Raw genomic sequence first — 26,088 nt, forward strand, 5'->3', positions numbered from 1 at the left:
GTGATTACATAACTTTAAACGTCTGTTACACATATGTAATAAGTCGACTCGGTGCGTAAAACTTCTGTAATTTTTTTACGTATATGTAACCTACATATATTACGTGTATGTAAAAAATTAGAAAAAAAAATTGTTACACTGAATTCTTTCGAGTTCTTAAAACTTAAGGGGTTCTCATTTGAAATCTCCCATATATATATATATATATATATATATATATATATATATATATATATATATATATATATATATATATATAAACGGAAACTCAAAAATCCTATGTGTCGCGATGTGGTAGCTCCCCTCTTTTATGGAAACCACCAGATTGCTTGATTTTTAAATAGAGGCCTCTCATTGATTTAACCCAAATTCATGGGTATGGGTCTTACCAAACCCAGATAGCTGTTAAACGGGTTATAACATCGATCATTAAATTAAAAATTAATCTTATCAATTATTTGATATGAAAATCCTATAAAATAGGGATATACTAAAATTTAATATTCAATTTAAAAAAAAAAGATATTATTTATAATTAACAAACAGTTTTATAGTAAAAAATATAAGCGGGTCAAGGGTCACCAAATCCAGATAGATTTTAAACGGGTCATAGCATATCATTTATTTATGAAACCCTTTTATCATCAAACCCTAAGTATATTATTAACTTTCTTACAATAAAGAAAATTAAAATCAAAAAAATAAATATTAAAAAACGAAAAATGTAAAACAATCATTCTCTCAAGCCATCATATTGCTTTATTTGTAAATGAAGGTTTCTCACGCATTTAACCCGAATTCACGGGTAAAGATCTCACCAAACCCAGATAGCTCTTAAACGGGTTATAAATCTCATTATATTAAAAGTTAATCTCATCAAATATTTGATATGAAAATCCTATAAAATAGGGATATACTAAAAATTAATGTCCTATTTTATTTAAAAAAAAGATATTATTTATAATTAACAAACAATTTTATAATAAAGAAAATAAACAGGTAATGGGTATCACCAAACCCAGATAGCTTTTAAACCAGATTATAACATATCATTTATTTGTGAAACCATTTTATCAACAAACCTCAAGTACATTAATTATTAACTTTCTTACAATAAATAAATTTAAAATTCAAATATACATATATAAATATTAAAAACAAATCATATAAAACAGCCCCCGTAATACGGGGGATAAAATCTAGTGTATATATATATATATATATATAACATCCCGAAATTTCCAAAATGATATTAATTATATTACTTAATAATAGAGGGAAAGTTGACTCGGGTTCGGGAAATAAATAATAGAGTAGGAGTTGGTATGAGTCGGGCTAGTGTTAGATTAATTGAGATGGGTCAAATGAGAATGGGCCTTAGGTCCATGGGCTTTAAGGGATATAAATATCCCCTAAACCACCATAAAACCCTAAACCTCATCTCTTTCCATTCTAATCTCTACACATTCAAAACACACATACCATAAACGAGCAGGATCCGAGAGAGAGTAAACGTTAGTTGGTGCTAGATCGTCGTGACGAACCAAAGCAACAAGACCAGCTCGTGTTCGTAAGTTCGACTCGTTCAAGGTACGTTTATGGTTAGAAATCGTTCGTATAGGTTCGGTTTGATTTGAGAAATGGTAGATCTGAGTTTGTATGGTAAAAACGAATCCAACAAAGCTAAACTTACTGAAAATGGTTATGATTTGATGGGTTAATTGATTGATAAAAAGGACCCGTAACCTATATGCCTAAATCGCACCCTCTAAACATCGATGTTAGGTCGATTTGATAGTTGGAGTTTGTAGGCGCTGGTCAGACGATTCCATGGGTACCTAAATCGAGTTATTTGGTTAAGGAACGAAGGATTTAAGAGCGAACAGAACCTGCAGACGACAACTTCGACTGCAAGCTAAGTTCGCCTGATGAACTTCGCCTAAAGCTAAGTTCGCCTAAGGTTTAACTTCGCCTAAAGCTAAGTTCGCCTAAGGTTTAACTTCGCCTGAAGCCAAGTTCGCCTGATGGCAACTTCGCTGTAAAGCTAAGTTCGCCTAGCTGGTAACTTCGCCTACAGCTAAGTTCGCCTAAGGTTAACTTCGCCTAGAGCTAAGTTTGATTAGAAAATAAATTAAAAAGCGATAAGTTAAGTAAGCTAATACTAGGCCACCAGATTAGATCAGACGAGTATTGATACGTGTAACTTGTACAGTCAGCCGAGCTCAGATAGAGAAGGGATTTACAGCTATCAGGAAAAGAAGCAGAATTCAGGTGAGTTTCTAGCCCCATTTATGTGTTACGTTTTCGGGGCTGTGTGCATACTCAATATGTTTGTTAATACACTTATCCTAAGAGATAAGTGTATGCCTTATATGGATAATGTGAAATATATGAATGATTGCTTGATGGTACGTGAACGATCTTCGGATATTGCACGTACTGTCAGGTTGCAGCGCTAAGAATAAGGTAAGTATGTTATGTATGTTTATGTGTATGAACATGATAGAGATAATAGAAGAAAGAAATGATAACGTATGGTTGTATGGTTACGAAGAGGGTACCGAGCCCTAGTAATACTCGAGGAATGTAGGGCATAATGCTCTTTATAACGTAAGATATGAAAGTAAGATAATACTAAAGAAAGTAAGAAAGTATGAACGAAAGGATATAATCTTATGTGTATGCCGTGTATGGTATATGTGATCGATACGATTGATTGCTTGACGGTACTTGAACGATCTTCGGATATTGCACGTATCGTCAAGGGAAGTGACTAGCTCCTTACATGGATATTAAATAATAAAGTATAGTGTTCCTTTTATGGAAGGTATAGTGTTCCTTTTATGGAAGGTATAGTGTTCCTTTTATGGATAGTAAAGTGTTCCTTCTATGGATAGTATAGTGTTCCTCCTATGGAAATTATATATGGTAGGGTAATGGTAATGGTTCTTTTAATAGATATTACGTGACGATCCTCCTATGGATATTTATACAAGGTTAAGGTAGTAATATGTGTCTTCGGATACGGGAAGTAATATATGGGAATAGATTGTATGTTGCCTGATTAACTAGAACTCACTCAGCGTAGCTGACTTTTAGTATGCACGCAGGTGAGCCGATTACAAAGCTATCAAGAGGATGACGCATGGCATGGATTGAACGGCTGGCATCTGAAGAAAGAAGTAAAAATGTTTTGAATATAAAGTTTTGTGTTATGGTATCAAAGAAAAGATTTAATGTTTTGTAACAAATGATTGATGTTTTTTTATTCCGCGAAAAGTTTTAATAAACTCTGATTTGAAGGACTGTGTTTATGAGTAAATCCGACACGAAAGTAGGGCCACCGAGTTCGGGGCCTTACAATATATATATATATATCTTTATAAACAAAACTGAAAATTGGAAATGGGTTGGGTTTTCGGGTTTGAAAAATAATGAATATTACACTCTACTTTATCTATACATTATTGAGAGCACTAGTGTGTGTGTTTCTCGGGGGATAGGACTTGCTTGACTGCTTCCACCTGCAACACTTGTCCCAAATTTATTTTCTTCATTTGGAGCTTATCATTCATTAATTAAAAAGACATGTTGAATAAGAGACGTAAGGAATAACCTAAAGATGCTAAAAAAAAACTTAGGGTAGCAAAAATCAAAAGACAATAAGGGGGAATCCACTCTCGTGTAATCTATGCCCAAACTGCCTAATGAATAAGACAACCCCAACTATCTATTACCTCTCAGTCTCAAGATAGGTAGAACACTTAAAATCTCTAAACCCTCAAACAATAGTTCCTATGGATTATGTCAACTATAAACCATAAACTAGTTACGAACACACAGTAGGTAACCTAATATGCGTCTACACAATGAAAGACTTTCGCAAATACACATATGGAACAACTGAATAAAAGTAAATTAATAATAAGTATGCATATTCATCATAAAAGCATCAAAAAGTCTATTACAATAATATTAGTCCAATACCAATAACCCAATACCGACAAGCAAACCAAAAGTTCAACAAATATTCATTCAAAGCCTAGGCAACTAAAAATGTTTTAGCCAACAATCATACTCAAAACAAGAAAATAATAAATTGGTTCAACTAGTTTCATAATAATAAAAAAAATAAATAAACACAAACCGATAGAATATGGGCCTGCTCTCTTCTCTTGTTATATATTGTTTTTCTCTTTGTTTGACTTTGCTCCAACTAATATATTCTCACGAGTCTTCTGTCTTTCTTTTATTTGTATCGCTTCAAAAATAATAATTCCCAAGACTCCAAGAAAATTCCTCCAGATATGTGCTTTCTTTCAAGAATATGTATGTGGCTCTGGTTGCTCCCTATGAAATTATAATATGCCCCTCAATATAATGTGGCGGCGGCTCCTGGCACATTTTTCTCAAAAACTCTCCTGGCTTGGAAAACAATAATTACATATATAGTAGCTTTTTCTTCCACTTCTAGGTTTTCCACCGACTTCTTTTTTTCTTTATTCCTTCTCAAGAAATTAAGTGGGCCCTGCCCCATAAAAAAACACTCTAATGAGACATAATTAATAAAGATTATTATTATCTATTATTATTATTATTTTGATTATTATGTACCGTTTCTTTCTTTTCTTTTATATTTTCTTTCTTTTTTTCTTTTTTTTCATTTTAAGATACTATATATAATATATATAAATAGGTAATTATAATTATAATAAAAATTAGTACTATATAGCATATGTTCGATCCTTCATTCGTCGGTCTCAAGTTTAGTAAAAGTGTTCCATTTTTGCTTAGAGTCTCTTGAAACCATTAAACTCACACATGAATCAAAAATTAATAATATTCGGTAAAAACTTGGCTCAAAAGGACTTAAAAGTATAGGGAATATTTATATAATAATATGTATAAATTAAACCACATCAAATATCCCCACACTTAAATCTTTTTCATCCCTGAAAAAGCTATTTGCAATGGAATCATAACTGGAAAACTGATTTTTAAAACATTTAGGTTAATTTAATTAATAATAGATAAACGCGAAAACCGCGATTGCCGATATTGTTGTCCACTTAAACCCAGCCACCAACCTATCAAGCCCCCCATCATATTCAGTGATTAAGTTCAAGTGATATCAATAAACCTATGGGCCTCACACCTAAAATCACAAAGCCACCTAATTTGTTTCAAGCATGTTAAAGCAAAGAGAAAACCATAAAGATTTTATTTTACCAGTGCACCCTAAAAACTTGTAACTATTGAAATTTAACTTCATAAATAAATACTGAATTATTTTGAGCAATTTTATATTTCAACATAACTTAGACCTCACCCATGGATGTTCTCACCGTAGTTGCTAGCCCAGTGAGAAGCATGTAAGTTGTTGATCATTACTCATGAACGTTATTTTAATCCTCACCCAGAGGCCTATCAATCAAGCTACCAACTCGAAAGAAAACACATAGGTTGTTGGATTTTATTTATTATTTTTATCGATCCTCATCCATAGATGTCATCTCCAAGTCACTATCCTAGAGGGAGACACATTAAATTACTGGATCTTTTTCAGCTTTATATATTTATATGCTCAACACTTATGTAGATGAAATCAAATTTTAAGATTTACAAGGTTTTAACCTACACTGGTGCTTTTCAATACCTTAGACGTTTCAGTTTTTCTATTTTTCTAAGATGAAAACCCACAAGACTTAATGATTTAATTATAGGTATATTTATAATAATCAAGAGAAACCTTTCGAGGCTAGTTGGGCCTACCGACACATCCAAATTAAGTGCGCTTTCTATTTTTTTTATCTCATATATATTAGTAGTTTTGAAAAACCAATCCCATGTTTTTCTATCATTTTCCATTTTGTTGCAAAATATTTAATTCAAGGGACATTTTTTTAGTTATTTATTTTTTGATTTTTTTATCATTTATTTTTTTTTTTTGATTTTTTTTATTATTATAATATATTTTTATTAAATTACCTAAAAAAAACGCCAGTTTCCCATCCCCACAATTAAATTTCACATTGTCCTCAATGTGAGACAGGAAAAAGACCAAAATAAAGCTGAAATAAAATAAAATAAAGCAAAGTATAAAGAAAATGGAACAGACTCCCCTGGTAATAGGGAAATGATCTTCGTAAGTCAAGTTCCGATAAAACGACCGTATAACATTTCATTCGCGGCCACAGCTTTTGGGTCCCCTCCACAATCAAATAAGCTCAGAACACCCTCACCCGAATGGAGATTGAGTACGAACGTTAGCATCCAAACCTGCAAAACAAAACTCAAAGCACCCAGAGCAGACATCAAACAGACTCTAAAACTTAAAACTGACTCAAAATACATAAATAAAAGAAAACAAATAAAAACATATACAAACTCTACACTCGGGTATTCACCCGAGTCCTATCCCTGTCAATCAATCAACCAAGGGATGTCAAGGAGAAACACGTCTTCCTCAACCGTATCAACCGGCCCACCAATATAATGCTTCAACCTATGGCCGTTCACCTTCCACGAGCTCCCATCAACATCCTGAAGTTCAATCGCACCATGTGGGAACACCTCCTTGACCGTATACGGTCCTACCCATCTCGATCTAAGTTTACCTGGAAATAACTTCAGACGGGAATTATAAACCAACACTCGATCCCCACACTTAAAATCTTTCACCTTCTTCAACTTCCGATCGTGCAACGCCTTCGTACTCTCTTTATAACTCCAAGATCTCGCATACGCCTCATCTCTCAGCTCCTCAACCTCATGAATTTGGAGATACCGGTTTTTCGCAGCCTGGGTTAGGTCTAGATTAACGGATCTCAATGCCCAATATGCTCTATGCTCTAACTCAACCGGTAGATGACACGCCGTCCCGTAAACCATCCTAAAGGGTATGTTCCCAATAGGCGTTTTAAACGCTGAGCGGAAAGCCTAAAGCGCATCATCTAACTTATCGGACCAGTCCTTTCGGTTCTTGCCGACAGTTTTCTCTAGAATTCGCTTCACGCCTAGGTTTGCGTTCTCCACTTGCCCGCTCGTCTGTGGGTGATAGGCGGTGGACAACCGATGGGTGACCCCATACCGTGCCAATGTCTTCTCCATCTGGGCATTGCAAAAGTGCGTGCCTCTATCACTAATCAAGGCCTTGGGAGTACCAAACCGACTGAACAACCTCTTCAAGAATCCCACAACAACTCGGGCGTCATTAGTGGGAAAGGCTTGAGCCTCAACCCACTTGGAAACGTAATCGATAGCCACGAGAATGTATCGGTTCCCTCGAGAAGAGGGGAACAGACCCATGAAATCAATGCCCCAAACATCGAAAACCTCACAAACCTGAATAGGGTTTTGGGGCATATCATTACGGGATGAGATGTTGCCAGTGCGCTGACATGCATCACACTATCTGACAAACACGTGCGAGTCTTTAAAAATCGATGGCCAATAAAAGCCGGAATCTAGAACTTTCCTAGCAGTGGAGGACGGACCATGGTGGCCACCAATTAAACCCTCATGACAATGCCTAAGAATCTCACGGCCCTCTTCCCTACTCACACACCTTCTCAACACTCGATCGGCGCCTACACGAAATAGATACGGTGAATCCCATATGTAGTGGCTGGCATCTACAAAATACTTCCTCCTCGGTTGATAACTCATGCCCTTAACTACCATTCCTTCGGCCAGATAATTTGCAATGTCGGAGAACCATGGCAGACCCTCCTCTTCAGCACTCACGTACAAGACTGGCTCGCTCTCAAATCTCACTCTCACCATCATCAACGACTCGTGGGGAAACCTATCCCCGATGGCGTCCTCTCTAATCTCCTCTCTCTTCGGATCCTCCAAACGTGACAAGTGATCTGCAGCAACATTCTCCGCTCCCTTTTTATCTCTAATCTCAATATCGAACTCGGAAAGCAAGAGAATCCATCGTATCAAACGAGGCTTGGCATCTTTCTTGGCGAAAAGGTATCTCAATGCCGCATGACCAGTATAAACGATGGTTTTGGACAGCACAAGATAAGAACGGAATTTGTCGAACGCGAAGACCACTGCTAGAAGCTCTTTCTCGGTAGTCGTGTAATTCTCCTGAGCATCATTGAGGGTCTTACTCTCGTAATATATAGGATGGAAGTGCTTGTCCTTTCGCTGACCTAAAACAGCACCGACTGTAAAATCACTAGCGTCGCACATAAGCTCGAAGGGTAAGCTCCAGTCAGGTGCTACTACGATAGGGGCGTTAACCAGCTACCCCTTGAGAAACTCAAACGCCTTCAGACAATCAGCATCAAACTCGAATGTGATGTCCTTCTCTAGAAGGCGAGTCATGGGCCGGGTGATCTTAGAAAAATCTCTGATGAACCTACGATAAAAACCCGCATGCCCGAGAAAACTACGAACGGATTTCACACTAGTCGGTGGAGGAAGTCTACTGATGGTATCGATCTTAGCTCTATCTACCTCAATACCGTCTCATGAAATCTTGTGTCCGAGCACAATGCCTTCAGTCATCATGAAGTGTCACTTCTCCCAATTTAGCATCAACTTCGTCTCTATGCATCGCTTCATCATTCTCTCAAGATTAAAAAGACATTGATCAAAAGAGTCCCCATATATCGAAAAATCGTCCATGAAGACCTCCATGGAACTCTCAATCATGTCCTGGAATATCGCTACCATGCAACGCTGGAAAGTAGCTGGAGCATTACATAACCCGAAAGGCATACGTTTGTACGCGAAGGTACCGTATGGGCATGTAAAGGTGGTCTTTTCCTGATCCTCATTCGCGACTGGGATCTGGAAATAACCTGAAAATCCATCAAGAAAACAGTAGAACTGTTATCCCGACAGACGCTACAACATCTGATCAATGAACGGAAGAGGAAAGTGGTCTTTCCTAGTTGCGTCGTTAAGCCTCCTGTAGTCGATGCAAACCCGCCAACCTGTGACTGTCCTAGTCGGAATAAGCTCATTACGTTCGTTAGTGACAACTGTTATCCCTCCCTTCCTAGGGACGACCTGAACGGGAATCACCCATGGAGAATCGGATATGGGATAAATCAGACCAGCGTCGAGGAGTTTGATAACCTCCTTCTTGACCACCTCCGACATATTAGGGTTGAGCCTCCTCTCAGATTGGATTACAGGCTTGTACTCATCCTCCATGAGTATCCTGTGCATGCAAAAGTTCGGGCTGATGCCCTGAATGTCCATGAGTTTCCACGCAATAGCCTGTTTGTGTGCCTTGCACATCAACCAACCTCAAATTCTCATCCGTTAACCGAGAAGAAATGATGACGGGCAAATCGGCCTCACTGTCCAAGAAAGTATACTCCAAATAAGGAGGTAGCTCTTTAAGCTCAAGGGACAACGGTGCCTCAATCGATGGTCTCTCCTTCGGTCCCTCGGTGCTATCGGCAACCGTGAACACCTCGGGGTATTCAGGAGGTGAGCTAGCAAGAATGCTCAGGTCATGCTCGGGGGGAACATCAACCTCGTCCTCCTGATTGAGCAAATCTGCTCCAGAGATGTAGTCAAGACAGCGCTCGAACTGAGATATGAACGTGTCAAGAAAGTAAACGGAATCGTCTTGACTACTAGAGTTCCTCATCGATTTGACGACATCAAAGGTGACGTTCTCCTCCCCTACACAAAGTGTAATTTTGCCGTCGAAGACGTCAATAAGCGCTTTAGCAGTACGCAGGAAGGGTCGTCCCAAAATGAGCGGGACCTGATCGTCAGCCTCCATGTCAAGAATAACAAAATCCACGGGAAAAACGAATTTATCGACTTTAACGAGTACATTTTCCATGATTCCCCGCGGATATTTGACCGAACGGTCGGCCAAGGATAAACTCATGCGCGTCGGGACCGGCTCGCCAAGTTCTAGTTTTTTATAAAGAGAATATGGCATCAGATTTATGCTAGCACCTAAATCGGCCAACGCGTAGCTCTCAGTCGAGCTGCCAAACAAACACGGGATCGTGAAGTGTCCCGGGTCTGCTAATTTCTCTGGCAGCTTGTTCTGGACTACCGCAGAGCATCCTTCATTTAGACATACCGTCTGTCACACCCCGACCAATGAAGGCGGAAACGTCGAGGCACGACATGATTGCTCATTGCACAATGACACTATAAAGTAACATATTTAAACAACTCATTTAAATCCATATCATCATAAATAACACAACAATTGTTCATACAAAATGCCAAATAGATAGATAAACAAATAACTTGTTCTTTTATTTTCTAATATCCTAAAGCCAAGATAATAATTTTCTTCAAGTAATCCAATCAAGCTAACATCAAACCTGTAACATTGCATAAAATAGAGTTTGTCAACACGAAGGTTGGTGAGCAATTTTCATAGTTTTGGACAATAAGTATATAGTATGAAATCCACAACTAGTATATGAAAACAATAAATAATAGCAACAATTTAGATAATAAAACCGTCAATAAGAATACATTGACGACAATAATGAAATCGTCAATAAGAATACATTGACGACACCTTTCTATATGGGGATACCATATATACTCGGAATTAACGTATGATCATACTTTGATGAGGCTACCCGCCTTAGCATTCAAGAGACTACCCGCCTTAGCATTCAAGAATTTGCACATAATCATGTAAAGCATATAACACCAAATCGAGCATTTATTTAAGTAAACATATACAATACGTGTTGTGGTTTAAGACTCAAGTATAAATCATTTGAATTTGAATAAGTATGCAATGCCACCCTCAAAATGAAAGATGGAAAACGGGGAATGAAAAAGTACTCACATTAACAAGTAACTTGAAAGATAGTGTCGTGAATAATCGGAGAGATTGGTTTAACGAGCAAGACCTATATTAAACGGGTCTTGTGTTAGTAGGTAGTCTTGGAAGGGTTTAAAATAAAATACATGACAAATAAAGTAAATAAATAAAGTTTAGGATTTAAAATGTAAATATTTGAGAAATTAAATAAATGAGTTTTGTAAAATAAGTTTACTCGAAACCGGGTCTCGGTATTCTATTCATTAGTTTTTTTTCTTTTTTTACTCAACCTATGTTAAGTAATAATGTGGGTTAAAATGCGATATTGCAAAACCCTTGGTTATGAGAATACCCAAAACGAGGTTTAAACGAGTGTTCGGGTTCGTCGGTTCGAGACTTGATAATTGACCAAGCTCACAGTTAACTTCCCAAAATAATAAATGTTATGAGATAACTCAATAAAATCAAAATAGACTTAACCAAGTATGTAGTTCTATTGTGAAGAACCTTAACGTTCGTTAAGCGAGTATACGACCTTATCGGTTCGAACTTGTTATAAGATCAAGTTGGTTACCGACATGCCAAGTATGTTTAGAAACTAACTAAAATTGATTTAAAATATAATATTGAAGAAAAATATGAGTTTTGGTGGCTAAAAACACACTTGTGTGTCTTAAGCGAGTGAACTCGGTTTAGTTCGGTTTTTGGTTCGGTCCTTGACTCGGAATAAGACCGAGGATGGTTAACACATACCCAATTACCATGGAACTTGTAAAATAACTTATAATAATACTCAAGTTTTACATTCAAAAAGTTAACAATAAAGTTTTTAAACAAAAGTTCGGTTTTTGGTTCGGTTCTTGACTCGGAATAAGACCGAGGATGGTTACCACATACCCAATTACCATGGAACTTGTAAAATAACTTATAATAATACTCAAGTTTTACATTCAAAAAGTTAACAATAAAGCTTTTAAACAAAAGTTCGGTTTTTGGTTCGGTCCTTGACTCGGAATAAGACCGAGGATGTTACCACATACAAAATTACCATGGAACTTGTAAATTAACTTATAAATAATAATACTCAAGTTTTACATTCAAAAAGTTAACAATAATGCTTTTAAACAAAAGTTCGGTTTTTGGTTCGGTTCTCAACTCGGGATGAAACCGAGGCTAGTCACCACATACCCAATACCATGGAACTTGACAAATATGAAAAATCAACTAAAATATGTAGAAGTTAAGCAAGTATAACAAGTTATATGGTTAGATTTGTTAAATATATAAACAAGGACTACAAAGTCCTCCATGTAACCTTGCCTTACTATAAAACAACTATAAAACAAATATTTAACATACAGTTCATCATTTTGATAATATCGAAAGGTTCGGGATACAAAACGGGTTAGGTTTACATTAAGAATACAAGTATAAAATAACCCGAAATTTACAAATGTCACACCGTCAAAAGCCCCTCCAGCTTCTTCTTATTCGAAAGAAGATCTTTTAAGAACTTAGCATATTTGGGCATATGCTGGAGTGCTTCGACAAACGGAAGATTGATTTTAAGCTGTTTAAACATGTCCAAGAAATGTCCATATTCCTCCACATACTTCTGCCACAGAAGACGAGCAGGATACTGAACTCAAGTAAGATCGACTTCGGGACTCTTCTTTTCTTCAATCTTCTTCTTAACTACCTTCTCCACAGGAGCCTCATCTCTATCTCCTTGTCCACCGGCTCCTCATCATCTGCCGGCGGCTGCTCTCTATCGCCTCCTCTACCACAGCGGGTGGTCACCGCCTTCAACTGTGCCTTCAGGTTAAGCTCGGTGCTTCCCTGAAACGCTCCGACCTGCTTATTAGGTAGCATATGCTTCATCATCTCATCCACCTTTCAAGACATCTCCAAAATTGACGACTGCTGGTTCTTCAATAAGGTGTCGTGCTCAGCTAGTCTATTCTGTGTGTTATTATCTCTATCAATAAGGTGGGTAAGCATGGTAGATTTCTTAGTTAGAAACTCCTTAAGATCCGAATCCATACCACTGATCTTCCCCGCACTCGAACTCCCTGCCACCTCTGTATCTCTAACCTGACTCTGCTCCTGCCTCAGCTGAAAGCCCTGACCATTACCTCCCGACCTCCGACCATAGTTTGAGCTATTCCTCCATCCGGGGTTCCCGTAGGTATTCTGTCCTCTATTCTGATTTCCCAAGTAGTCCACCTGCTCCTGCTGATCGACCGAACAATCAAATGTGTCATGCCCTCCTCGGCAGATCTCACACCTATTAACAACCTTCTTCAAGTCCTTAATTTCCCTCTGAATTGCCTCTAAGGCAGCCGTGATGCTAGTATCATTCGAAACTTGATGGACGCCTCGAGCGGAAGAAGTGGTGGTCTTAGAAGTACCTCGGGCGGACGGCCCTTGCTGCTCAGCTAGGGCGAAGCTCTCAAACATCGACTCGCACTCATCTATATCCAGCTTCTCTAACATGTCCCCTCCAGCTGACGTGTTAAATCTCTGCTGCATCTCAAAGGTCAGCCCGTTATAGAATTTCTCGACTACGGCCCATTCGGACAGACCATGCTGGGGGCACCTACTAAGCAGATTATGGAACCTTTCCTAAGCCAAAGGGTACGACTCGTCAGGGTCCATGCGGAAGGAGTAGATCTGATCACGAAGTCACGAGGCTTTAGATGGCGGAAAATACTTCTGTAGGAATTTATCTTGGAGTTCATCCCAGGTAGTGATGGACCTAGGGGGAAGGTTTTCCAACCATGATGAAGCTCGACCCTCAAGAGAAAATGGAAAAAGATGAAGGTAGATAGAAGCACGAGTGGCGTTGGCGATATGAAAAGTGTCGCAGATGCGAGTGAATTTGTTTAGATAGCCCGGCGCGTCCTCGTCTTCTAGTCCGTGAAAAGGGGAAGAATTAGTGATAGAATTCATGACGTTGGGCGGAATATGCCAGTTACTAGCATCGGGCATCGCCGGACGTGTGATAGCAGACTGTCTCCCCATAACTCCCTCATTCGCTCTCGAGTGAACCGTACGCCTATGGGGAATAGCATCACCCATATCTAAAGTGGAATCTGAAACGTGTACCTTGCTTTCACGTAGAGCACGTGTAATCTCCCGAAGCTCCCTACAGCGCTCACGAAAATCTCTCTCGGGTTCGTCAGAAACAGTGAACTCTGGTGGTCCTAGTGAACGAGAACGTCGCATACACTGAAAAACAGATAAAATAGTGAGGACCCAAACTTATCCCTAAAGCACAGATAGCAATTAAGAGCAATTAAGCAATAAAATAAAATAAAATCTTATTATTTAAACTAAAACTAAAAACAAAGAAAAAGCAAATAGAATCTAATTCGCCAATTACCAAGTGTCCCCGGCAACGGCACAAAAAACTTGATGCGCTTAAAGTGGTATATAAAAATATTGCAATTACTTAACCTAGCACAACGAGTAATAAAAACCTAGAATACCCTAAACCAAACCACTAACAACAGGCAAGTGAACCTATCGGGTGTAGAATAGCTATAGGAAGTCCGGGAGTATCGAACCCTAGAGACACTAATTAAATTAACGAACTAGATTCTAAAAGCTAAATAAATTAATAATTAAGAAAAATATTAATTTTGGATTTTTATTTATTTTATTTTAAAACTAATAATTATTTAGACTATTTAATTAAGCTAAATTAACTAATAAAATAAACTTAAACTCTAAAGACTTAGACGAAGACAATAATGAGAAAGGCGTTACCTAGGCTTGAAATCCTATTTGTGAATCTTAGATGCTTATCGGCTATGGAAACTGTGATGGAACCGGGATCTAAAGATACGACGCCCTAGACATCCTAGTGGATCCCTAATCATTCTCTGGGTGTCACCTAAAAGGATTACCTAAGGGGCGTATGACGCAAACCGATTGGTTGGATTACCTCTCAGTCTCTCCAACAATATTAAAGTACTCTAATGACTAGATCACCTCTCAGTCTCACTAATCACAATACATCCGAGAGTGTAAGGGACGTAAGGAGTAACCTAAAGATGCTCAAAAAAACTTAGGGTAGCAAAAATCAAAAGACAATAAAGGGGAAATCCACTCTCGTGTAATATATGCCCAAACCGCCTAATGAATAAGACAACCCCAACTATCTATTACCTCTAAGTCTCAAGATAGGTAGAACACTTAAATCTCTAAACCCTCAAACAATAGTTCCCATGGATTATGTCGACTATAAACCATAAACTAGTTACGAACACACAGTAGGTTACCTAATATGCATCTACACAATGAAACACTTTCGCAAAGACACATATGGAACAACTGAATAAAAGTAAATTAATAATAAGTATGCATATTCATATTAAAAGCATCAAAAAGTCTATTACAATAATATTAGTCCAACACCAATAACCCAATACCGATAAGCAAACCAAAAGTTCAACAAATATTCATTCGAAGCCTAGGCAACTAAAAAGGTTTTAGCCAACAATCATACTCAAAACAAGAAAATAATAAATTGGTTCAACTAGTTTCATAATAATAAAAAAAATAAATAAACTCAAACCGATAGAATATGCGTCTGCTCTCTTCTCTTGTTATATATTGTTTTTCTCTTTGTTTAACTTTGCTCCAACTAATATATTCTCACGAGTCTTCTGTCTTTCTTTTATTTGTATCGCTTCAAAAATAATAATTCCCAAGACTCCAAGAAAATTCCTCCAGATATGTGCTTTCTTCCAAGAATATGTATGTGGCTCTGATTGCTCCCTACGAAATTATAATATGCCTCTCAATATAATGTGGCCGCGGCTCCTGGCACCTTTTCTTAAAAACTCTCCTGGCTTGGAAAACAATAATTACATATATAGTAGCTTTTTCTTCCACATCTAGGTTTTCCACTGATGTGTGTCTAATAACCCTATAAATATGACCCTCACAACTAAGCTTTAATATTAAAACGAAAATCCTAAAACCACACACAACCGGCAAGTGTACCGATCGCAAGTAGTATAGACCTAGGAAGTCCGAGTATCGAACACGTGGACACGTAAGACGCCAACAATCACTAACCCTAGACAAGACCTACCTTAGAATAATATTTAATTGATTTTTGATTTTTAATTACTTAACTGAACTAACAAGACTGACTGAAAAAGTTACCTAAAATATAAAACTTAACGGAAAACTAACTGAGTTGACTTCGGATGGAGAAAAACGTCTACCTAGGACTGAATCAAATTGTAGGCCTAACAAGCTAATGGATTGAATGATATATAGACACCGGTTCCTAAAGATGACACGACTAAGGATCGCTCGGGCTCACTGGATTACCTCTCGGTCTCACACAACAAACCCTAACTACTCAAAATCGGCTAAAACGACCAAACCGGGAAACAATTGCTAACGTGTTCTAATGCTAGATCACCTCTCGGTCTCACCAACACTCGACCCTAATGGCAATGAATACTACACAACCAAGGATAGAGGAACAATTCAACTTAAACCAAAATAGATCAACTAGTCGCTCAAACACCTAAACCTGACAAGAAACGAACTCGCTCTCGCGCAATCCTTATTCTAGCATGCAAAGGTAATGAGACAACCCTAACTTCCTATCACCTCTCGGTCTGAAGAAAGGTGTTTAACCGCTGTACTTAATCCAAATAATCACGCAACAAAACCCTACGGTGGTACCTACCGCAAACAAACCCTAAACACAAAGTCTAGAATCAAACAATGCACCGATCAATCAATACAAAACTAATCAACCGACACACGGGGTTTATGCAATGAATCAACAAATTTTCCAGCCCTTAAACACAACCTATTTCATGTCTAAATCAAACTTTACAATAACAATTAAGGTCTATTAATCAAACAATCCATAAAACTCATCAAAACCTAACAATTATCATCATTCCTAGGTAGAACTAACAAGATTAGCCAAGCATAATTTTTGGACAGCAGCAAACACTTAATAAAACCATCATTAAAATCATACCAATCATCTCAAATATCATTCAACAATCAACAATACTCATAAACAATTCAATCTATCAATCAATTGCAAAAACTAGTAAACAATTGAACAAGATAATCAAAGTAATGAACAATGTGAAAAAATGAAGGATATATGATGAATTCCCGGCCGTTCCTTGCTGTGTAAACTGATGTCGAACCTTCCCGAGGCTGGATTCTTGTGTATTCTTCCTTCCCTAGCCGTCACACGATCAAACCCTAGCCGAACAACACTTTTTTTCTTTTCTTTTCTTCCTGCTGCTGTTGTTGCTGCTCCTGTTGCTGCTGTGCTGCTGTTGGCTGCTGTTGTGCTGCTGTTGATGCTGTTGTGCTGCTATTGCTTGCTGTTGTTGCTGCTAAATTCGATCAGCAGCCATATAGGCTGATTAGGGTTTTAATTTTTTTATATAATATAATATAATATGGTCTTGGGCCTCCATGATGCATACGGGTCGGGCCTTGAGCTTTGTCTTGAACTTGTATGGGTAAAAGGCTCGTAGAATGCTCGAAAAGTCCCGGTTTTCTTCTTTCTTTCACCCAAAACCTACAAGATTAATAAATGTATGTAAAACCTATCTAAAACGAGTTAAAACATATAAAATATAATATAATACGTAGATAAAACGTGCGGAAAATACGAGTGTTTTACAACACATCATCCACCGACTTCTTTTTTTCTTTATTCCTTCTCAAGAAATTAAGTGGGCCCTGCCCCATAAAAAAAACACTCTAATGAGACATAATTAATAAAGATTATTATTATCTATTATTATTATTATTATTATTATTATTATTATTATGTACCGTTTCTTTCTTTTCTTTTATATTTTCTTTCTTTTTTTTCTTTTTTTTTCCTTTTAAGATACTATATATAATATATATAAATAGTTAATTATAATTATAATAAAAATTAATACTATATAGCATATGTTCGATCCTTCATTCGTCGGTCTCAAGTTTAGTAAAAGTGTTCCATTTTAGCTTAGAGTCTCTTGAAACCATTAAACTCACACATGAACCAAAAATTAATAATATTCGATAAAAACTTGGCTCAAAAGGACTTAAAAGTATAGGGAATATTTATATAATAATATGTATAACTTAAACCACATCATACACTCATCTGCTCGTCCCTCTCCCTCAATCCATCTCCACCACCACTCGCCGGCATCAGCACACCTCCTTCACCATCACAAAAGTTGAAAACGAGGGTCCGACAACTCACTAGGAAAACACGAACGCCGCTCCCCTTGTTTCACATGTTTTGTTTAGTTTTTGATAAGAACTGAAATTGAAATTAAAGCCAATCGATCTGTTAATATTTGAAATCAATTCAATTAATCATCAATTTGAAGCTTCCATCGATCAATTTTGAGTTTTGAGTGATGGGTTTTAACCTTGAATGTATCAAGATTTAAGCATGAACGTTTTAGGTTTTTACCCTGAATGTTTTAAGGTTTAACCTTGAACGTTTTAAGGTTGAGAATTTGGCTTGAACTTTTTTGGCTTTTTAACCTTGAACGTATTTCGTGTACCTAATATACGTTATAGCATGTAGGTCTAGTAATTAGGAGGCGGTCGTTCGGTCGTCTATGATGGTCACCACACCAACTGGCATGTGATGTTTAGACATAGAATCAAGTCCTTGTGAATGCGCCAGACATGGCATTTCCACGATTTAAATAATATTTCATTCTGGTTGTTGTCGGAACTATGTGGTATGGTTCAGCGAGTACTCCCACCATCGAAATATTTGGGCTAAGAAATTATTATACGTTAACGTGCTCCTCTATATATATATATATATATATAGGGAGAGGATCAAGAGAAAACTCACCTTTAGGGAGAAAACTTAAAAACTGCTAAAAAATTATTTTTAATTAAATATAAAAAAATATTTTCAAATTTCTGTTTTTGCCATTATTCTTATATTTTGGTCCCCTTCACTCGAAAAAAATAAAAAAATAATAAAAAATTAAAAAAAAACCCCTGCTGTAATACACATACGTATTACTGTGCGAAACCGTTGTATTACACATATGTATTACTATGTATTTTTAAGTTCAATAGTGTTTATTTGTATATATTCAATATTTGTGTATTGTATATGTGTAGTAGTGTTGTATTATATGGAAAAAAAATAATAATAAAATAAAAGTCGATGTAGTGCACATATGCGTTAATGTTGTATTACACATACGTACTAATGTGTAATCGATGTGCGTATTAGTCTTATATTGCATATATACAATAGTGTGTATCAAATATGTGCAATAGTGTTGTATACTATGCAATACAAACACTTTTGCATACATGCAATGCACACCATTACACATGTGCGCTACACCAACGAGGTTACCAACAAGGTTTTTTTTTTTTGGGAACCAATAACAAATATAAGAATAATGGAAAAAACAGAAACTTCAAAAAAAAATTTAAAAAAAAGTTAAAAATAGTTTTTAGGTGTTTTTAGGAGTTTTCAAGTTTTCTCTTTAAAAGGAGTTTTCACTGGATCCCACCCCTATATATATATATATATAGGGTAAGGATCCTAAGAGAAACCTACATTGAGAACTTTGAGAACCATTTTGGACCACTAAAAAAATCTCTATAAAAAGATTTAAAAAATTATAAAACAAAAAAACGAAAATTTTAAAAAAGTAAAAAAACTAAAATTCTTATATTTCATTCCAGTTTCATTAAAAAAACGGAAAAAAAAGTTTTTTTTTAATTCGTGTTATACCTATACGTAATATACACATATGTACATTATCATTTACCTTAAATTATACATATGTGTATAAAAAAGCATATGTGTACATATATGTATAATTTAGCTAAACCGAGAATTTTATTTTTTTTGTTTGATTTTTTTTAAATTGGGATGATAAATAAGAGTTTTGGTTTTTTTACTTTTTTTTATTTTTGTGTTTTTTTTGTTTTATGATTTTTTTTTATTTTTTGATTTTTTGTGGTCCAAAATGGTTCTTGTAGTTCTCAATTCCTAAAAAGTTCTTACATAATCCTGATCCTATACACACACACACACATACATACATGCATGCATACATACATACATATCCATCAATGTGTAACTTTTTTTTAACAATCATCAGCGCATAACTTTTTCTCAGTTGACATAACTACATAAACCAATGTGTTGAATAATACAAAAATATATATAATATGCATGGGTCAATTAAACATCAACAATAAATATTCGAGTTACATAAATCATATAACCTATATTAGTTTTTAGCACAAAACATGTATACACACACATGTGTAGGTTTTTGCAGTTTAATATATGCTATATAGAATTGTTGACGCTGAAATACAAGTGTGGGTTTATGTTTTTGTGTAGGGTGTATACTTTTATTGATATTTAATGAACACATGTATAGAATATGTGTATTTTTCGTGTAGATTATATATAAATATATATGTGTGTGTGTTGCATGTTGTTTTGTAGGTTATACGTTTTCTTACTCTTAGAACAAGTGTAGGTTACATGTTTTTGTGTAGGAGTGTATGTTTTATATTTTTTTTGTTATATTAAAATACAAGCATGTTTAGGATATTTTTATTTTGTATTATTCATCCCATTGTAAGTATGTGCTAGTTTATGTAGATATAATAATTGAGAAAAATTACGTATTGATGGCTATGAATAAAATCATACGTTGATGGATATTGATATATTGAGTTAAAATAAATTCTTGTGTATGAATAAATTGTATTTATGTAGGATAAAAAATCAAGATATAAGAGAAATATTTTTACAAAAATAGATTAATTCTTTATATATTTTATTAATTATGTTAGTTTGATTAGTCATATTAATTGGAAAGAGAGTTCTGTCGTGTGTTACGCCAGAGAGTGTTGCTTTTGTGGTGGCACAATGACTGTCAAGTGACAGCCGGCGGTATGGGAACGCCCAAGCCAAACTTTAAAAGCCAACGTGGACCCGGTTAAGAAAAATAGTCTGGCCACAGTGGGGTAATGGGGATCTCCAAATTTTGAGAATGCGGTAGCCTAAATACAAAAAAAACGCTGTTCTAAAAAAGAAATTAATGTATTTATTAGTTGTATTAACTAAAGAGAGAAGGAAAAGGTATTTAATGTTGCAATTAAAACTTTTTCATTTATTTTTAAAGATTTAAAACTTATAACAAACTAGTGGTCCATATTGATTTCTCAAACTTCTCGTATTAAGATGACTTATCGCCTGAACCATCCCCAATATTTAATAGGGGATGGTACATGCAAGAAGTGATATTAGAGCGTGAAGTGAATCTCATCCATTGATTACACAAATCAGTGGTTTAAAATACAATATGGCATTTTTGTAATTATGTTGACTATTTGAAAATATGTTTTATACTTAAAGGGGCAAAAAAGACAAAATAGTGTAGGCTTACAATAAGTAACGTCTGGAATCCCTTATTTAACTCCCAAACCGCTCACCATCACTCCTAGCGTGAATCTATCTCTGCATTCTCTCTGGTTTTGTATAAGAGGCAATTACCCACCGTTCCTAGTGATCACTTTGTTTTGAAGCATAGTTGGGGGTTTTGTACAGGCTACGGTGATCGAACCCTAGGTAAGGATTCAAGGTATGTAGGATAATTTATGGTGTTTGTTTGAATCGAAGTAGCCCGTATATAAACTAAATGATGCCCACATTCCAAATTTTTAGTTGTAGTTCATCAATATGCCTTCTACCCGATTATTGTGTAGGTATGTTAGATAGTTGTGTAGGGTAGATGGTACAGTTAGCATTACTTCAAAAAAGGAAGCATAATTTGTGTGAATGGGCTATTGTAATGGTAGGATGGGTAAATTGATATATATTGATTCAGGGAAAACTGGCTAGGGTTTTATAAAAACATTGGGGGAAACTATTGGATTTTCATTATGATAATTTTTTTTTGAAAAATTGTTTAGGATACTTTTAGTATAAAGCTACACTACTCGTTGGTTAGTGCATTGATCTCTATGTGTATATGTGCATGTTATGTAGGATTATTAGAAAATAATATGGGATATATAAGATTATATGCAAGAGTTAACGATGTTTGGTTAGCATAATGATATGTATGTGTATCTGTGTAAGCTATGTAGGGTGTATCTACAAATTGCGTAGGCTGTTTAGGTAATAATTTGAGTATACATTTCATTATGTGTAGGTCGTGTAAGGTTTATTTGCAAATTGTGTATGTTGTGTAGGTATTAATTTCAATGTGAATTATGTTATGCGTAGGCTGTTGATCGATGTCGAAAGATTAATAAAAAACATTTATAAAAATTACCATTACTAGATAGGCAAGTAAGGTTACAAATCCACAAAAAATCGATGGAAAGTGCTAATATAGTTGGTCGTTTATTAATTTATTTATTACAGCGGACAGACGATGTCAAGCGGTTTGAAAATTGATTTTTTTGTAAAACAATTAAGAGAAAAATAACCAAACTCCAGGTTTCGGGTTATGAAGCAGACTAGACCAGTTGATTAAACCTATTTCTAAAACTCATTTGTTTATACCTATAATCAAAAGACTAAATATTTCACCTTATTGTTCGTCATAATATAATCCGAGCAATTGGCTTAGCTGAATAATAACCTAATTGATTACCAATTTTAGGGTTTTATAAATGCAATCGATTTAATGGCTAAAGATAAACGGGTCAATGACTCTAAGAACCTAATCCTAAAAGTTGATGACCACAAATCAATTAACTGATAAAACCTCAAAGCATTCAATTACGAAAAACTGTTTAATTGCACAAACAAACATCAAGAGTTAACTAACCAAATGATTAATCAAATCCAAATCCAATGTAGAATTTAAAATAACAAAAGTCTAGTTACAAGCACAACCCTACTTTCAGCCCATGTAAAGAGTAAATGACTACCTTTGCTGTAAATAAACAAAATTGTGTTATTATTTAAACCAAATAACCAGTAATAAATAGTAACATAAAATTTACCTGCATCTTGTCGCCTTTCATAAAACCATCTTCGTTGTAGTTCAACTAAGTAATCTGTTAGTTTTGTAATAGGATATTTTCTTTCGTCCACAGACAAAGCGTTTATAAACTCCGCACTATTTGAGGTCATTACATTATAACGACGAACGGGATAATGGGCTCTAGCCCACTTTCCAAAACCAAGCTTTGTTAGTGTAGACGGTCATTTTGAACAAAGTAAATAAAAACAGTGATTGAAATCAGATCTCGTATAGGCTTTACATGTTGCCCAGAATAGAAGTCGATGAGCTTTGCCTTTCAATCGTAGATTAACCATCAAATGCCGACAGCAAAAACATGATACGTAAGCGAAAGCATGTTCCTTATCGTTAACTTAATAGGCTTAGCCCGATCCGGAATAATTGCCAGAATTGGATGATCACCTACACACTCTCTTAGGTTTGTTAAACCATGTCCATGATTCACCGCTTTCGCTCTTACCTACACCGTAGGCTATAGGAAAAATTTTGTTGTTACCATCCATACCGACCGCCAAAAATATTGTCCCTTTGAAACTACCCTTTAGATGCACCCCATTGATTAGAATCATGGGATGCAAACACCTAATAAAACGTCTTATCTGAAATGAAAAAATGTACATGCATATTAACGAAACCTAAAATTAAATTTATAAAAAACGTTTAACAAATGCATTTTATAACTTACAGAAACACCAATGGAAATAAATAGCATTTCAAAATGATTTAAATCATCTCTTAAGATATGAGTCCGAGTTCCAGGATTGGAAATTTCTAAATTGTGACAGTAAATCGGAAGTTTACCAAATGAATCCTCGAAGGAACCAACAAGAAGACTCTCGACGTAAACTTTACATTTCCAACCTTGCTTGTATGATAAATTTGCCATGAATCTTTGACCAAGAATGTTCACAATATCCTTCCCTTTAAAGTTACGTGGGTTGTCCTCAATCAAATCCTTAATGCAATGAGCCACCGCTTTTTATTAGCATTGCGATGATTAGGATGCATTTGCGTCTTAGAACATGTATGAACATCATTAAATGACGCCATATTAAATGCTTTTAGTATCTTTAGTATCTTTGATGCTTCGTGACCGCAAAAACCATTCACACCCTTCAGACCTACATCGCGAATCTAATCGTTGTTTATTAGATCTAAAAGTTATAAACTCAAACCCATCAGTTAGTGCCATAATTCCTAGCTCAAGTTGCAACTCTTCTTTGTTCATAAACACTTTCCTTAATAAAGGATGCGACGATGAACAAACAAATTTACTATTGTTTCCTTTCTTTGATTTAGAATGACTATCTTCAAGAAGTAATGGTGGGACGTCATTCCAATCAATAGATTGTTGAGTATCTACACATCCACTGCCACCAAAATCACCATATTCATAAGTTGATATATTCAAATCTGGTATAAATCATTTTCAAGGGACATTCAAATCAACGATAGGTTCTGACATACAGTCACTATGTTCTCCAACAACATAGACGAACACTGTTTCATAATTGCTGGCTTTTTCAAGCCGTTTTTCAGAAAAGAGACAAGTCATAGTCATCTTCTATATCAACAGGATACGAGTACCATGAGAACTTGTATGATAATCGTGAAATGTATGTTACCTTAAACCGACCTTCAAGTAACTCCATCAGCTTCGAGTGGTTGATGTTTGAAGCAAGACTGACACCTCCCTGTTTACAGTTTATTGGAACATAGTCACAGCTTCCATTATTGTTTTGCCATTTACTACCATAACAAACCACGATATTCTCAAATTCCATGTCTAGTGAATAAAGAAGTAACAATGAAGAAGAACAAGAAAAAGAAGAAGAAGAATATAAACAAGTGATATTGAATAGATGTACTAACATGATTAAGGAAATAAACTTAATTAATCAAAATTGCCGGAGTGGACGGATTTTACTTAAATCTTGTCCGTGTAGACATATATAAATAAATCCTGTCGGTGTGGACGGGATTCCAACTTATACGAAGAAAATAAAAATCTCGTCTCCTTGAAACAAATTCTCTCAAAGGCTCCTTAGGCGAAATTAAAAAGGAACATTTTCCAAGATTTTGAAAATTTGTACGGATCAGGTAGGAAACATAAAAAACCGTCTGGGAAGACTACTTTATGAGAAGAAAAGTTAAGTCAGAAATATGGCCTGCTCTCTCAACATTTTCAAAAATTTGACCGTGTTCATTAACATTATTCTCAAATTTGTCCTGCTCCCTCAACATTTTCAAAAAATTTGGTCTGCTCTCTTCTCCCTAGACGTCGCCCCAGTCCAAATTTTTTAGGTTATTTTGAGAATCTTCAACATATTTTGTTGTTTCTCTCGCTTGAAAAAAGTTATTTTAAGAAATTTTCCTTTAATTTTATTATTGGAATACTTTTTTGCAATAAAAGCTGCATTTTTTTATCTTTAAATTAAAATAAAATCGTAAGAAATGGTCATGTCAGCAAATAATAGTACCGGAAATGGTTCTGAACTTCTTATGTGACGGTTTTCACTTCTTCTTCCTTCTCTTGTTCACATTATAACAATCCTCTTTACAAGCCATAACCATTGGAAGCTACCTACTCTAGGGTTTTATTTTGTTTCTAAACTTTACTTCAAGGTATACATACATACAACTTCTTTTACACTATCATGGAATGGAATCGAGTGAGTTCTTTTAAGTGTTATATTAAGAGATACTAATTATAATCTTTTTATAGATCTAACCCTCATCACTAGCATTTCTAGTTTATATATATGTAGCAATTTGGTGGTTGTCATTTAGTTACTACATTTTATTATTTATACAATTCCTAATGCTGTTGGAGTTGGAGTTGATTTTGTTGGACTTAATTTCGTTTCATGTATATGTTCATATATTTTACACATTTTCATCTTATATATTATCATGTATAAACAAGTATGCCATCTTTATCTTTCCCCCCAAATCGATTGCAAGTTTTCTCAGTTTCAGAACGAAACGGCCTGTTTCTTTATGAGAATGCAGCTTAATGCGCTTATTATTTCTGCTTATCACCAATCTTACAAATCGGTTTTAGTTTCTTTCTTTGTGTTGCTTCACCTACTTGTTTTCATTGCTTTGCAATCTTATTCATTTTTATAACAACTGCTGGTGATATCTTTGTTATACAAGTGTATTGATCAAAGTATCGAACTCTTCCTAGACGGGCTATTGTTGGAAGTGATTTCATGCTGCTCACTTGATGTGTTTGATATATTGCAGAATACGTGTATG

General features: G+C 35.6%; 2 protein-coding genes across 2 annotated transcripts; both read right to left on the minus strand.

Moving 5' to 3' along the window:
* Nucleotides 1–6,423: 6,423 nt before the first annotated feature.
* Nucleotides 6,424–6,891, minus strand: LOC143567440 (uncharacterized). The gene has a single exon (XM_077053863.1). The coding sequence runs from the start codon at nt 6,889–6,891 to the stop codon at nt 6,424–6,426; it is 468 nt and encodes a 155-aa protein (XP_076909978.1).
* A 519-nt stretch (nt 6,892–7,410) lies between these two features.
* On the minus strand, nt 7,411–8,205 carry LOC143567441 (uncharacterized). The gene has a single exon (XM_077053864.1). The coding sequence runs from the start codon at nt 8,203–8,205 to the stop codon at nt 7,411–7,413; it is 795 nt and encodes a 264-aa protein (XP_076909979.1).
* Nucleotides 8,206–26,088: the final 17,883 nt, after the last annotated feature.

The sequence above is a fragment of the Bidens hawaiensis genome, unplaced genomic scaffold (genome assembly GCF_021521415.1).
Source record: "Bidens hawaiensis isolate Kalapana, Puna unplaced genomic scaffold, B.hawaiensis_p1.1 tig00023405_1, whole genome shotgun sequence".
Taxonomy (NCBI): Eukaryota; Viridiplantae; Streptophyta; class Magnoliopsida; order Asterales; family Asteraceae; genus Bidens; species Bidens hawaiensis.